This window comes from Drosophila miranda, chromosome 2 (genome assembly GCF_003369915.1).
Source record: "Drosophila miranda strain MSH22 chromosome 2, D.miranda_PacBio2.1, whole genome shotgun sequence".
In the NCBI taxonomy this organism is placed as follows: Eukaryota; Metazoa; Arthropoda; class Insecta; order Diptera; family Drosophilidae; genus Drosophila; species Drosophila miranda.
Window position 1 is genome coordinate 28,864,279 of NC_046675.1, and position 12,108 is coordinate 28,876,386.

Here is a 12,108-nt window from a genome sequence, read left to right on the forward strand (position 1 = left end):
TTTCCATGTATATTGTAATTCTCTACTGATTGCATACAGATTCCATCCTAAGTCGCGTATTCATCTCATCTTATCAGTTCGTTTTTAGCTCTCGTCGTGATCGGACCAATAATTCTGCTGCTCTGTTGTAAATTTTCAATTTTCTGTTATCTATATATTTTAGATAAAGCTACGATATCTGCTATGAAAGTGATTACCGTTTTGTCATTTTTATGTCTCATAGGTAGGGTGGAATATGGAATAGTGCTTGCGAATATCTTGAATTGTGTTCTTGAATACCAAAGGTTATCATTATGCGGTTAATGACAGCTGGAATACACATATATTTATGTGCTGCTGTTCTTTAAATAGAGTTGCTGATAGAGAATTTTCAATGATTGCAATTATTTAACGTCCGTTTTTTCTTTAATGATTTCTCAAGGATTCGCATTTCAATGCCTCACCAAAACCAATGAACCCATTCAGGAGATTCAGATATGCAATGGAATTATTGACTGCGTGGATAAAAGCGACGAAATGTTCGAGTTGTGTTTTCATAACACCTGCGATGATGAAAAATTATTTCGCTGTACCTACGGCGGCTGTTTGGACATAGCGAGAAAATGTGATCAAATCACTGATTGCTGGGATTCCAGTGATGAAAATCCATTGGAATGCCAGAACGATGAATACTTAAATGCACTTTACGATGAGATAGATAGGAGAGAAGACTGCGAGTGAGTCGGTAGGAGGGATAATTTGGGGATGTATAATGTCTGAATCCAATTAACTTCAGGGGCCAACTCAGTTGCCAGGAGAAGTGCGTAAACTGGAGTCAGGTGTGTGATGGCCAAATCGATTGCCAGGATGGTCTTGATGAGAATAGCACTCTGTGTTCAAAAATAGACTGTCCGCATCCATCATTCAGATGCCTCTATGGCGGCTGCATCAGTGCTGCTGCCTTGTGCAACCACATACCAGATTGCTTTGATGCCTCTGATGAGCTGCCAGGAATATGTGTCAAAATAATGGGGCAAGAGCTTCCAGTAGGGCCAGAAGTAGCAGGAGATACGCAGCAGGGTCTTACGCTTACGTGGGAGGTGAGGCACTGCAGGCTAGAGGATCAATCGGGATCCCTGATTGCGAAGAACTACGTGGGCAGCACCACCTATCAGAGCAATTCGACGGTTCGCGACCAGACCGTAGTGACTCTCAGTTGTTCCTACGGCCATGTCCTGATCGGGGAGCAGAAGAACATATGCATTGGCGAAAAGTGGCAGCACGAGCTGGCCAAATGCGTGCCCCACTGCGAGCAAACCGGCAATATCCTGCACGAGGGGCAGTGCACTCGCCAAGGACGCCTGATTGACTGTGATCAGGCCGTGCTGCCGATGGGGACCCGAATGGTAGTTTCCTGCAGCTCTGGCTATGAGGCGAATGAAAAGTCCGGTGTACAAGTGTGTCATGGAAATGGCAGTTGGGTCGTGGAGGAGGAGTTGCCCAAATGCGAACCCATCTGTGGTGTGTGGAAATTGAAGGACAAGGCCAAGGAGCAGGCCCCCCCATGGATGGTTAGCATTTTTCAGCGCGGCTCTGAGCCTCTGTTTGAGTTTCGATGCCTGGCCACCATTTTGTCACACTATGTACTGATTACATCGGCGGAATGCTTCCAACATAAAACGATCAAGTTTGCCTCAGCCACAGAGCCAGTGCTCTATACGGTGGCCGAGGGCCAGGCCTATACGAGCACGTTCTGGACAAACGAAGAACATGGCTACAAGCTCCACAACGTATCCTTTATACACAACGTCACGTAGGCGAGAAATATCCATACTTTAGCGAAATCTAACATTCTGATCTTTCAGGGAAACTACTCATTCCTTGGCCTTGGTGCAGTTGTTGCAACCGATGGAATTTAGTGTGCGAGTGCGTCCCATTTGCCTGTCCAGTGAAACGCCCAGCAAATTGGTGGAGACTAATGGGACGAAGATGGGTGAGGCGTTCATCAGCGTTGATGAGTCCAATCGATACGAACTTACTCAAATTTTGGCCAGCAAAACGGACAAGTATAACATAAGTGACTTCATTGAACCCATACGAAATTATATAGCCGAGTGCCAAGAGAGGGGAAACATTTAATTCACTTTATTATGGGTTGCGTTTTCGTGGTTACTCAGAAATCAATGTACATGTACAACTGAAGGAAACACACACCTACTATTGACAATTATACTCGTATATTGTATGTATTTATAGGCAATTGTTTAATGTTTCTATTTAAATGTGTTCCGATTTCGATTCGCTATTCACTTTGCTGCCTGGATCCATTCATTACATTGAGATTGCATTCTTGAGTTAAACACTATCTATTAGTAGGTTATTTCTTGATAAATTTAAATTTAAATTACAATTACAATTACTTTATTAAATAATACATTACATTTGATGTTGCTATACTCGTATTTTAGATTTAGTTTTTTAGTTTTTTGTCTGCCATTTAGTATGAATTTTTTATAGGACACATTCAGTTTGCTTAGTAACTGCTGTAAAAACGTTTTTTCCTCTCGCATCTACATATGTACGTCTGGTTTGTGGTTTGTTTGGTTTTTTCTTTAATTTTGATCACTTCAGTCTTTCCAAAAAGTATTACAACATCTCTATTTTCTTTTTTGCAATTGCCAACATATAATTAGAAAATGTATTAGTTCTTTCAAAATAGTTTTCTTGTATCTATCGCATAGTTCCATCTATAGTTGTAAACACATTTGATTTTCGTGAAATTTGTGTGTGCTCTTATATACTTACATATGTCGGAAAAGTTTCTTTCAGAAATCTTTCTGTATTCAATACGGAAATACACCTAAACAAATATATAGTATATGTATGAATGTAAATTACGTTTTGGAATAAGTATCCTTTAGGTTCTATATATATGTACATATATATCGGTTTTAGTTTGCAGTTGCTATTTGATTCAAGACTGCGAGATCCGTTTGTGCATTCAAATATAAATACATTTTCCATTCAATTCTATATTTACATAGTCTGCAATCGACGAGGTCTGTGGAAAAGAGAAGCTTTTGGATGGTTTAAAAGATTCAGAATCCGTATTTTTAGAGTCAGGAGTCATCTTATAAACTTAGGTATGGACGGTGTTATTCAAATAAGAATACGTATCGCTGGCCATTTACGAAAAACTTAAACCAAATATAAGATCTAAGTGTCGCTTAGGCGCTAAGACTAACTACAAATCAATACTGTACAGGAATGCACGCCTCGTCAAATGATACAATTAATTTGAGTAGTAATGTGGATAATTACCAAACTTAAAAGTAGGACCCTAGCTACCCTTTCTCCTTCCCCGGACCGACACTCACGCCCAGCAGATGCTCCCCAGCCATCAGACCCGCCGGCTGGTGCGCATAGTTGCGGATCTGATGCAGCGAGATCAGCTGGTTGGGGAAGGCATTCGCATTGTTCTGGTTGACATTCTTATTGGGGAAACTGATGGCATCGTAGAGATAGGGTCGCTGGGCCATCGGATGGTGGCTCAGCGAGTTCAAGTGCGGCGGCATTGAGTTGATTGGCGTAAAGGCCGAATTGCTGGTGGTTTTCGTCAGGGATGCGGCATCATATGGACCCACAGCACTGGGTGTGGAGACTGTTTTGCAGAAAAGGAGAGCGACGTATGATGGGATGATTTCAAGAATTATCTATTAATGGGAGTTTGGTCTTACCTATATCCTCCCTCACCGGATCGGGCATGCGATGCAACTCTGGTCCATGGCCATTGCTTTGGGCACTGTTTGGCGCCGTCGGCTGGACATAGTGCCCCTCCATGCTGTGCTGCGGTGGCGGCTGCTGCTGCTGCTGCTGCGGATGGTGATGATGCGGGGGCTGTTGCTGTTGCTGCTGTTGTGGCGGGACATGTTGCTGCGGTGGAACTCCGTGTTGCGGATGATGGTGATGCGTCTGATGTTGCTGCTGCTGTTGCTGCTGTTGCTGTTGCTGCTGTTGTTGCTGCTGCTGTTGTTGCTGTTGTTGTTGCTGCTGCTGTTGCTGGTGCATCACTTCCATGGCATTGGCAGCGGCAGCCGAATCAGGGGTCACCTTTGGCCAGTAGCTACTCTCGCTGGGGGCTATCGAAACCGGTGGCAGGCCCAGATTGTTGCGTTGGTGCTGGGCAGGATTGCTGGCCGTTGGAGGTCCCGTGGGTCCCCCTCCTGAACTGCCCGAAGCGGCGGCTGCAGCAGCGGCAGCAATGGCTGCTGCACTTCCCGGCGCAATCGGTGGCCGCTTGTCCGTGCGCTCTGCATGCTTCTGCATGTGCTTCGTCAGGTAGGTCTCCTGCGTGTACGACTTGCCGCAGTACTGGCAAATGTGTGTCTTCAGATGCTTGGACTCCTTATGCTTGGGTATGTGCTCCAGCAGCGAGGGCTCATCCGAGAAGCATTTGTAGCAGGAGTTGCACTTGAACGGCTTGTCCGTCTGGTGGCAGCGCGAGTGCGACTGCAGATTAGAGAGCTGGGAGAAGGCCTTCTGGCAGCCGGGATGGCGGCACTTGTACGGCTTGTCGCCCGTGTGGGTCCGTATGTGCTGCTGCAGGTGCGACAATTGGGTGAATTTTCGCTGACAGATCTCGCAGCGGTACGGCTTGATGCCCAAATGGATTCGCGTATGCTGCGACAGATACGACGAGTTGGCAAAGGCCTTTGAGCACTGGGTGCACTTGTACGGCTTGGCCTCCCTCATATGAATCTGGGTGTGCAGCTGCAGATCCGCCTTGGAGCTAAAGATCTGGAAAAAGCATAGAGCAGAGCAGAATAAAGGTAAGTTATGGGGAAATCAAAGATGGGCAGGGAATATTGTTGCTGTTTGAAGGAGAGTTTCGATTCTTAATTCTAGAAAATCTGCAAATAAAAGTTTATATTTCCCTCCCTTCACCTTCGTATCCTTCACATCCAACTGTGTCATATGATGGGGCGAACTGGTGGAGGAGGAGATGCCATTACCAGGAGCCGCCGCTGTGGGTACAACACCTCCTCCGGCTATGACAGGTGCTACTCCTGCCACTCCTGGCACTGCCACTCCACCTGTATTCTGGCCATTCCTCTCATTGATAGTTGCATTCTGCATCCGGATGCCGCCATTGTCCACACTATTGCTCGTCACGATGATGTGTTGATTAGGATTCGGATAGATGCGTGACTTGCGACCACGTGTGGATCCCGTGGGAGTATTCCCGGTTGCCGTGGAGCTGCCGCCGCCGCCACCGCCGCCGCCACCGCCGCCGCCGCTGCTGCTGCTCACGACAGCATCGTTCACGTGCTTCTGGCTGTTGGAGCCCGTTATCGCGGAGGAGGGCACACCACTGCTCTCTAGAGTGGTTATGCTCGGCTTCGGCTGTTGCACCAGTGGCTCCACTCCACCGCCACTCAGGTGGTACTGATGCTGTTGCTGCTGGTGTTGTTGCTGGTGCTGCTGCTGCTGTTGCTGTGGCGGCGGTTGATGGTGAGGCTGGTGTGGCTGGTGTGGCTGTTGACTATAGCTGAGAACGGAGCTCCTCAAATCGGCCGTATTCGAGAAGACACTAAGTGGACCCAAGGCCACTCGTTCGTTTAAACTGTTTCGCAAATGATCTATGGATCTATGAACTGCATGGGAGTAATCTCCGCCAGCGGGTGGTATCTCCCCAATCAGGGGAGAATTGTGATGGTAATCGAGGCCCCCTCCAATGGGTCGATATTCTATTAGACGTCCTTCCATTACACTTTTTATTTTATCACTTTTTTTTGTTGAATCTGGAGTATTTTTTAATTAATGGTCTAAGCACTTATGATATCTGAAAAATGAATTCACTTCAATCAGTTGGGTTACTTGGCGTATACCTGATATCGAAGATATTTCTCTTTTATTTTGAGATTTTTTACAACTTTTTTGATTTAAAGCAGAAAAACACAGGGGTTTTTTTGAGATCTGTTGAGTTCAAATATCGAAAAAATAATGAAAAAACAAACCAATTTTGACACAAAAAAAGTTTGATAATTTTAAAAAGATTCCTAAAAACTTGTTATGACTGAAATAATACCTAACTTTGATATATTTTCGATAACATATTTTGTATGGTATCTTCATGATTCATTTAAAACTCAGTTACACTGCTCAAAGCTTCTTTGTACTTAAGTAGTTACTAAGAAAAATATATTGATGGCCCTTAAAAATAACCCAAATTCCTATGTATATAGATCCATTAATATTCTTTCAAATCTCATATTTTTCTGAACGCTGAATACTTAAATGCACTTTACGATGAGATAGATAGGAGAGAAGACTGCGAGTGAGTCGGTAGGAGGGATAATTTGGGGATGTATAATGTCTGAATCCAATTAACTTCAGGGGCCAACTCAGTTGCCAGGAGAAGTGCGTAAACTGGAGTCAGGTGTGTGATGGCCAAATCGATTGCCAGGATGGTCTTGATGAGAATAGCACTCTGTGTTCAAAAATAGACTGTCCGCATCCATCATTCAGATGCCTCTATGGCGGCTGCATCAGTGCTGCTGCCTTGTGCAACCACATACCAGATTGCTTTGATGCCTCTGATGAGCTGCCAGGAATATGTGTCAAAATAATGGGGCAAGAGCTTCCAGTAGGGCCAGAAGTAGCAGGAGATACGCAGCAGGGTCTTACGCTTACGTGGGAGGTGAGGCACTGCAGGCTAGAGGATCAATCGGGATCCCTGATTGCGAAGAACTACGTGGGCAGCACCACCTATCAGAGCAATTCGACGGTTCGCGACCAGACCGTAGTGACTCTCAGTTGTTCCTACGGCCATGTCCTGATCGGGGAGCAGAAGAACATATGCATTGGCGAAAAGTGGCAGCACGAGCTGGCCAAATGCGTGCCCCACTGCGAGCAAACCGGCAATATCCTGCACGAGGGGCAGTGCACTCGCCAAGGACGCCTGATTGACTGTGATCAGGCCGTGCTGCCGATGGGGACCCGAATGGTAGTTTCCTGCAGCTCTGGCTATGAGGCGAATGAAAAGTCCGGTGTACAAGTGTGTCATGGAAATGGCAGTTGGGTCGTGGAGGAGGAGTTGCCCAAATGCGAACCCATCTGTGGTGTGTGGAAATTGAAGGACAAGGCCAAAGAGCAGGCCCCCCCATGGATGGTTAGCATTTTTCAGCGCGGCTCTGAGCCTCTGTTTGAGTTTCGATGCCTGGCCACCATTTTGTCACACTATGTACTGATTACATCGGCGGAATGCTTCCAACATAAAACGATCAAGTTTGCCTCAGCCACAGAGCCAGTGCTCTATACGGTGGCCGAGGGCCAGGCCTATACGAGCACGTTCTGGACAAACGAAGAACATGGCTACAAGCTCCACAACGTATCCTTTATACACAACGTCACGTAGGCGAGAAATATCCATACTTTAGCGAAATCTAACATTCTGATCTTTCAGGGAAACTACTCATTCCTTGGCCTTGGTGCAGTTGTTGCAACCGATGGAATTTAGTGTGCGAGTGCGTCCCATTTGCCTGTCCAGTGAAACGCCCAGCAAATTGGTGGAGACTAATGGGACGAAGATGGGTGAGGCGTTCATCAGCGTTGATGAGTCCAATCGATACGAACTTACTCAAATTTTGGCCAGCAAAACGGACAAGTATAACATAAGTGACTTCATTGAACCCATACGAAATTATATAGCCGAGTGCCAAGAGAGGGGAAACATTTAATTCACTTTATTATGGGTTGCGTTTTCGTGGTTACTCAGAAATCAATGTACATGTACAACTGAAGGAAACACACACCTACTATTGACAATTATACTCGTATATTGTATGTATTTATAGGCAATTGTTTAATGTTTCTATTTAAATGTGTTCCGATTTCGATTCGCTATTCACTTTGCTGCCTGGATCCATTCATTACATTGAGATTGCATTCTGGAGTTAAACACTATCTATTAGTAGGTTATTTCTTGATAAATTTAAATTTAAATTACAATTACAATTACTTTATTAAATAATACATTACATTTGATGTTGCTATACTCGTATTTTAGATTTAGTTTTTTAGTTTTTTGTCTGCCATTTAGTATGAATTTTTTATAGGACACATTCAGTTTGCTTAGTAACTGCTGTAAAAACGTTTTTTCCTCTCGCATCTACATATGTACGTCTGGTTTGTGGTTTGTTTGGTTTTTTCTTTAATTTTGATCACTTCAGTCTTTCCAAAAAGTATTACAACATCTCTATTTTCTTTTTTGCAATTGCCAACATATAATTAGAAAATGTATTAGTTCTTTCAAAATAGTTTTCTTGTATCTATCGCATAGTTCCATCTATAGTTGTAAACACATTTGATTTTCGTGAAATTTGTGTGTGCTCTTATATACTTACATATGTCGGAAAAGTTTCTTTCAGAAATCTTTCTGTATTCAATACGGAAATACACCTAAACAAATATATAGTATATGTATGAATGTAAATTACGTTTTGGAATAAGTATCCTTTAGGTTCTATATATATGTACATATATATCGGTTTTAGTTTGCAGTTGCTATTTGATTCAAGACTGCGAGATCCGTTTGTGCATTCAAATATAAATACATTTTCCATTCAATTCTATATTTACATAGTCTGCAATCGACGAGGTCTGTGGAAAAGAGAAGCTTTTGGATGGTTTAAAAGATTCAGAATCCGTATTTTTAGAGTCAGGAGTCATCTTATAAACTTAGGTATGGACGGTGTTATTCAAATAAGAATACGTATCGCTGGCCATTTACGAAAAACTTAAACCAAATATAAGATCTAAGTGTCGCTTAGGCGCTAAGACTAACTACAAATCAATACTGTACAGGAATGCACGCCTCGTCAAATGATACAATTAATTTGAGTAGTAATGTGGATAATTACCAAACTTAAAAGTAGGACCCTAGCTACCCTTTCTCCTTCCCCGGACCGACACTCACGCCCAGCAGATGCTCCCCAGCCATCAGACCCGCCGGCTGGTGCGCATAGTTGCGGATCTGATGCAGCGAGATCAGCTGGTTGGGGAAGGCATTCGCATTGTTCTGGTTGACATTCTTATTGGGGAAACTGATGGCATCGTAGAGATAGGGTCGCTGGGCCATCGGATGGTGGCTCAGCGAGTTCAAGTGCGGCGGCATTGAGTTGATTGGCGTAAAGGCCGAATTGCTGGTGGTTTTCGTCAGGGATGCGGCATCATATGGACCCACAGCACTGGGTGTGGAGACTGTTTTGCAGAAAAGGAGAGCGACGTATGATGGGATGATTTCAAGAATTATCTATTAATGGGAGTTTGGTCTTACCTATATCCTCCCTCACCGGATCGGGCATGCGCTGATGTGGCTGCAACTCTGGTCCATGGCCATTGCTTTGGGCACTGTTTGGCGCCGTCGGCTGGACATAGTGCCCCTCCATGCTGTGCTGCGGTGGCGGCTGCTGCTGCTGCTGCTGCGGATGGTGATGATGCGGGGGCTGTTGCTGTTGCTGCTGTTGTGGCGGGACATGTTGCTGCGGTGGAACTCCGTGTTGCGGATGATGGTGATGCGTCTGATGTTGCTGCTGCTGTTGCTGCTGTTGCTGTTGCTGCTGTTGTTGCTGCTGCTGTTGTTGCTGTTGTTGTTGCTGCTGCTGTTGCTGGTGCATCACTTCCATGGCATTGGCAGCGGCAGCCGAATCAGGGCTCACCTTTGGCCAGTAGCTACTCTCGCTGGGGGCTATCGAAACCGGTGGCAGGCCCAGATTGTTGCGTTGGTGCTGGGCAGGATTGCTGGCCGTTGGAGGTCCCGTGGGTCCCCCTCCTGAACTGCCCGAAGCGGCGGCTGCAGCAGCGGCAGCAATGGCTGCTGCACTTCCCGGCGCAATCGGTGGCCGCTTGTCCGTGCGCTCTGCATGCTTCTGCATGTGCTTCGTCAGGTAGGTCTCCTGCGTGTACGACTTGCCGCAGTACTGGCAAATGTGTGTCTTCAGATGCTTGGACTCCTTATGCTTGGGTATGTGCTCCAGCAGCGAGGGCTCATCCGAGAAGCATTTGTAGCAGGAGTTGCACTTGAACGGCTTGTCCGTCTGGTGGCAGCGCGAGTGCGACTGCAGATTAGAGAGCTGGGAGAAGGCCTTCTGGCAGCCGGGATGGCGGCACTTGTACGGCTTGTCGCCCGTGTGGGTCCGTATGTGCTGCTGCAGGTGCGACAATTGGGTGAATTTTCGCTGACAGATCTCGCAGCGGTACGGCTTGATGCCCAAATGGATTCGCGTATGCTGCGACAGATACGACGAGTTGGCAAAGGCCTTTGAGCACTGGGTGCACTTGTACGGCTTGGCCTCCCTCATATGAATCTGGGTGTGCAGCTGCAGATCCGCCTTGGAGCTAAAGATCTGGAAAAAGCATAGAGCAGAGCAGAATAAAGGTAAGTTATGGGGAAATCAAAGATGGGCAGGGAATATTGTTGCTGTTTGAAGGAGAGTTTCGATTCTTAATTCTAGAAAATCTGCAAATAAAAGTTTATATTTCCCTCCCTTCACCTTCGTATCCTTCACATCCAACTGTGTCATATGATGGGGCGAACTGGTGGAGGAGGAGATGCCATTACCAGGAGCCGCCGCTGTGGGTACAACACCTCCTCCGGCTATGACAGGTGCTACTCCTGCCACTCCTGGCACTGCCACTCCACCTGTATTCTGGCCATTCCTCTCATTGATAGTTGCATTCTGCATCCGGATGCCGCCATTGTCCACACTATTGCTCGTCACGATGATGTGTTGATTAGGATTCGGATAGATGCGTGACTTGCGACCACGTGTGGATCCCGTGGGAGTATTCCCGGTTGCCGTGGAGCTGCCGCCGCCGCCACCGCCGCCGCCACCGCCGCCGCCGCTGCTGCTGCTCACGACAGCATCGTTCACGTGCTTCTGGCTGTTGGAGCCCGTTATCGCGGAGGAGGGCCCACCACTGCTCTCTAGAGTGGTTATGCTCGGCTTCGGCTGTTGCACCAGTGGCTCCACTCCACCGCCACTCAGGTGGTACTGATGCTGTTGCTGCTGGTGTTGTTGCTGGTGCTGCTGCTGCTGTTGCTGTGGCGGTGGTTGATGGTGAGGCTGGTGTGGCTGGTGTGGCTGTTGACTATAGCTGAGAACGGAGCTCCTCAAATCGGCCGTATTCGAGAACACACTAAGTGGACCCAAGGCCACTCGTTCGTTTAAACTGTTTCGCAAATGATCTATGGATCTATGAACTGCATGGGAGTAATCTCCGCCAGCGGGTGGTATCTCCCCAATCAGGGGAGAATTGTGATGGTAATCGAGGCCCCCTCCAATGGGTCGATATTCTATTAGACGTCCTTCCATTACACTTTTTATTTTATCACTTTTTTTTGTTGAATCTGGAGTATTTTTTAATTAATGGTCTAAGCACTTATGATATCTGAAAAATGAATTCACTTCAATCAGTTGGGTTACTTGGCGTATACCTGATATCGAAGATATTACACTTTTATTTTGAGATTTTTTACAACTTTTTTGATTTAAAGCAGAAAAACACAGGGGTTTTTTTGAGTTCTGTTGAGTTCAAATATCGAAAAAATAATGAAAAAACAAACCAATTTTGACACAAAAAAAGTTTGATAATTTTAAAAAGATTCCTAAAAACTTGCTATGACTGAAATAATACCTAACTTTGATATATTTTCGATAACATATTTTGTATGGTGTCTTCATGATTCATTTAAAACTCAGTTACACTGCTCAAAGCTTCTTTGTACTTAAGTAGTTACTAAAAAAAATATATTGATGGCCCTTAAAAATAACCCAAATTCCTATGTATACAGATCCATTAATATTCTTTCAAATCTCATATTTTTCTACCAGTATTTATCGCTAATCATCCATAAAACCCAAACAATTTAAAAGCTACAGTTTTTACAAGAAAGCGAAGCGTGAAAATGTTGAATATCTTTTAACTCTCTGTTGACATTCTGCCACAACTGCCAAAGCCAATATTAAATAAAGGGAAAAATAACAGAAAGAAGAAAAAAGAAGTGGGCTGGGAAACCTGTGAGAAGAGACCACAAAAACGCTTTGGTCTCGGCTGGCTGCACCGCGA

At 45.4% G+C, this 12,108-nt stretch overlaps 4 protein-coding genes across 14 annotated transcripts in view; 2 read left to right on the plus strand and 2 right to left on the minus strand.

Moving 5' to 3' along the window:
* The first annotated feature begins 75 nt into the window (after nucleotides 1–75).
* On the plus strand, nucleotides 76–2,441 carry LOC108157020 (modular serine protease). The gene is made up of 4 exons (XM_017288828.2): nucleotides 76–223; nucleotides 422–716; nucleotides 776–1,792; nucleotides 1,845–2,441. Exons 1-4 carry the CDS (start codon nucleotides 184–186, stop codon nucleotides 2,116–2,118), a joined length of 1,626 nt encoding a protein of 541 aa, XP_017144317.2. The 5' UTR covers nucleotides 76–183; the 3' UTR covers nucleotides 2,119–2,441.
* A 93-nt stretch (nucleotides 2,442–2,534) lies between these two features.
* Nucleotides 2,535–5,968, minus strand: LOC108157021 (zinc finger protein rotund-like). Of its 4 annotated transcripts, none has more exons than XM_033389412.1 (4): nucleotides 4,924–5,968; nucleotides 3,717–4,776; nucleotides 3,301–3,640; nucleotides 2,535–3,056 (listed from the first exon to the last, which is right to left on the minus strand). In XM_033389412.1, exons 1-3 carry the CDS (start codon nucleotides 5,743–5,745, stop codon nucleotides 3,324–3,326), a joined length of 2,199 nt encoding a protein of 732 aa, XP_033245303.1. In that variant the 5' UTR covers nucleotides 5,746–5,968; the 3' UTR covers nucleotides 2,535–3,056; nucleotides 3,301–3,323. The 4 variants fall into 4 exon arrangements, 3 of the variants coding, with proteins under 3 accessions (XP_033245303.1, XP_033245302.1, XP_033245301.1); XM_033389411.1 differs by having other exon boundaries at nucleotides 2,535–3,040; nucleotides 4,924–5,967; XM_033389410.1 differs by having other exon boundaries at nucleotides 2,535–3,640; nucleotides 4,924–5,780; nucleotides 5,868–5,885.
* A 286-nt stretch (nucleotides 5,969–6,254) lies between these two features.
* LOC117187073 (modular serine protease-like) lies at nucleotides 6,255–8,041 on the plus strand (the record flags this gene model as incomplete). The annotated part of the gene is made up of 3 exons (XM_033388909.1): nucleotides 6,255–6,316; nucleotides 6,376–7,392; nucleotides 7,445–8,041. Coding segments are annotated over 3 exons (1,353 nt in total), but the record flags the coding sequence as incomplete, so codon positions are not given.
* The window catches only part of LOC108157018 (zinc finger protein rotund), a 35,624-nt gene continuing 31,218 nt past the window's right edge, over nucleotides 7,703–12,108 (minus strand). For 4 of the 8 annotated variants that reach the window (XM_033389361.1, XM_033389360.1, XM_033389359.1 and 1 more), the window contains exons 8-9: nucleotides 9,317–10,385; nucleotides 7,703–9,240 (exon numbers count right to left, since the gene is read on the minus strand). In XM_033389361.1, coding sequence (XP_033245252.1) covers nucleotides 8,924–9,240; nucleotides 9,317–10,385 — 1,386 coding nt within the window. In that variant the 3' untranslated portion in view covers nucleotides 7,703–8,923. Of the gene's footprint in view, nucleotides 9,241–9,316; nucleotides 10,386–10,532; nucleotides 11,431–11,495; nucleotides 11,514–12,108 lie in introns of those variants that run through there. The other 4 variants (XM_033389362.1, XM_017288823.2, XM_033389356.1 and 1 more) reach the window with 4 other exon arrangements.

Coding starts and splice junctions, on each gene's coding strand:
- LOC108157020 (XM_017288828.2), top strand. CDS start 184: ATGAAAGTGATTACCGTTTTGTCATTTTTATGTCTCATAG. Junction 224..421: donor GTCATTTTTATGTCTCATAG/GTAGGGTGGAAT, acceptor TGATTTCTCAAG/GATTCGCATTTCAATGCCTC. Junction 717..775: donor GATAGGAGAGAAGACTGCGA/GTGAGTCGGTAG, acceptor AATTAACTTCAG/GGGCCAACTCAGTTGCCAGG.
- LOC108157021 (XM_033389412.1), bottom strand. CDS start 5,745: ATGGAAGGACGTCTAATAGAATATCGACCCATTGGAGGGGGCCTCGAT. Junction 4,777..4,923: donor TGGATGTGAAGGATACGAAG/GTGAAGGGAGGG, acceptor TGCTTTTTCCAG/ATCTTTAGCTCCAAGGCGGA. Junction 3,641..3,716: donor TCCGGTGAGGGAGGATATAG/GTAAGACCAAAC, acceptor TCTGCAAAACAG/TCTCCACACCCAGTGCTGTG.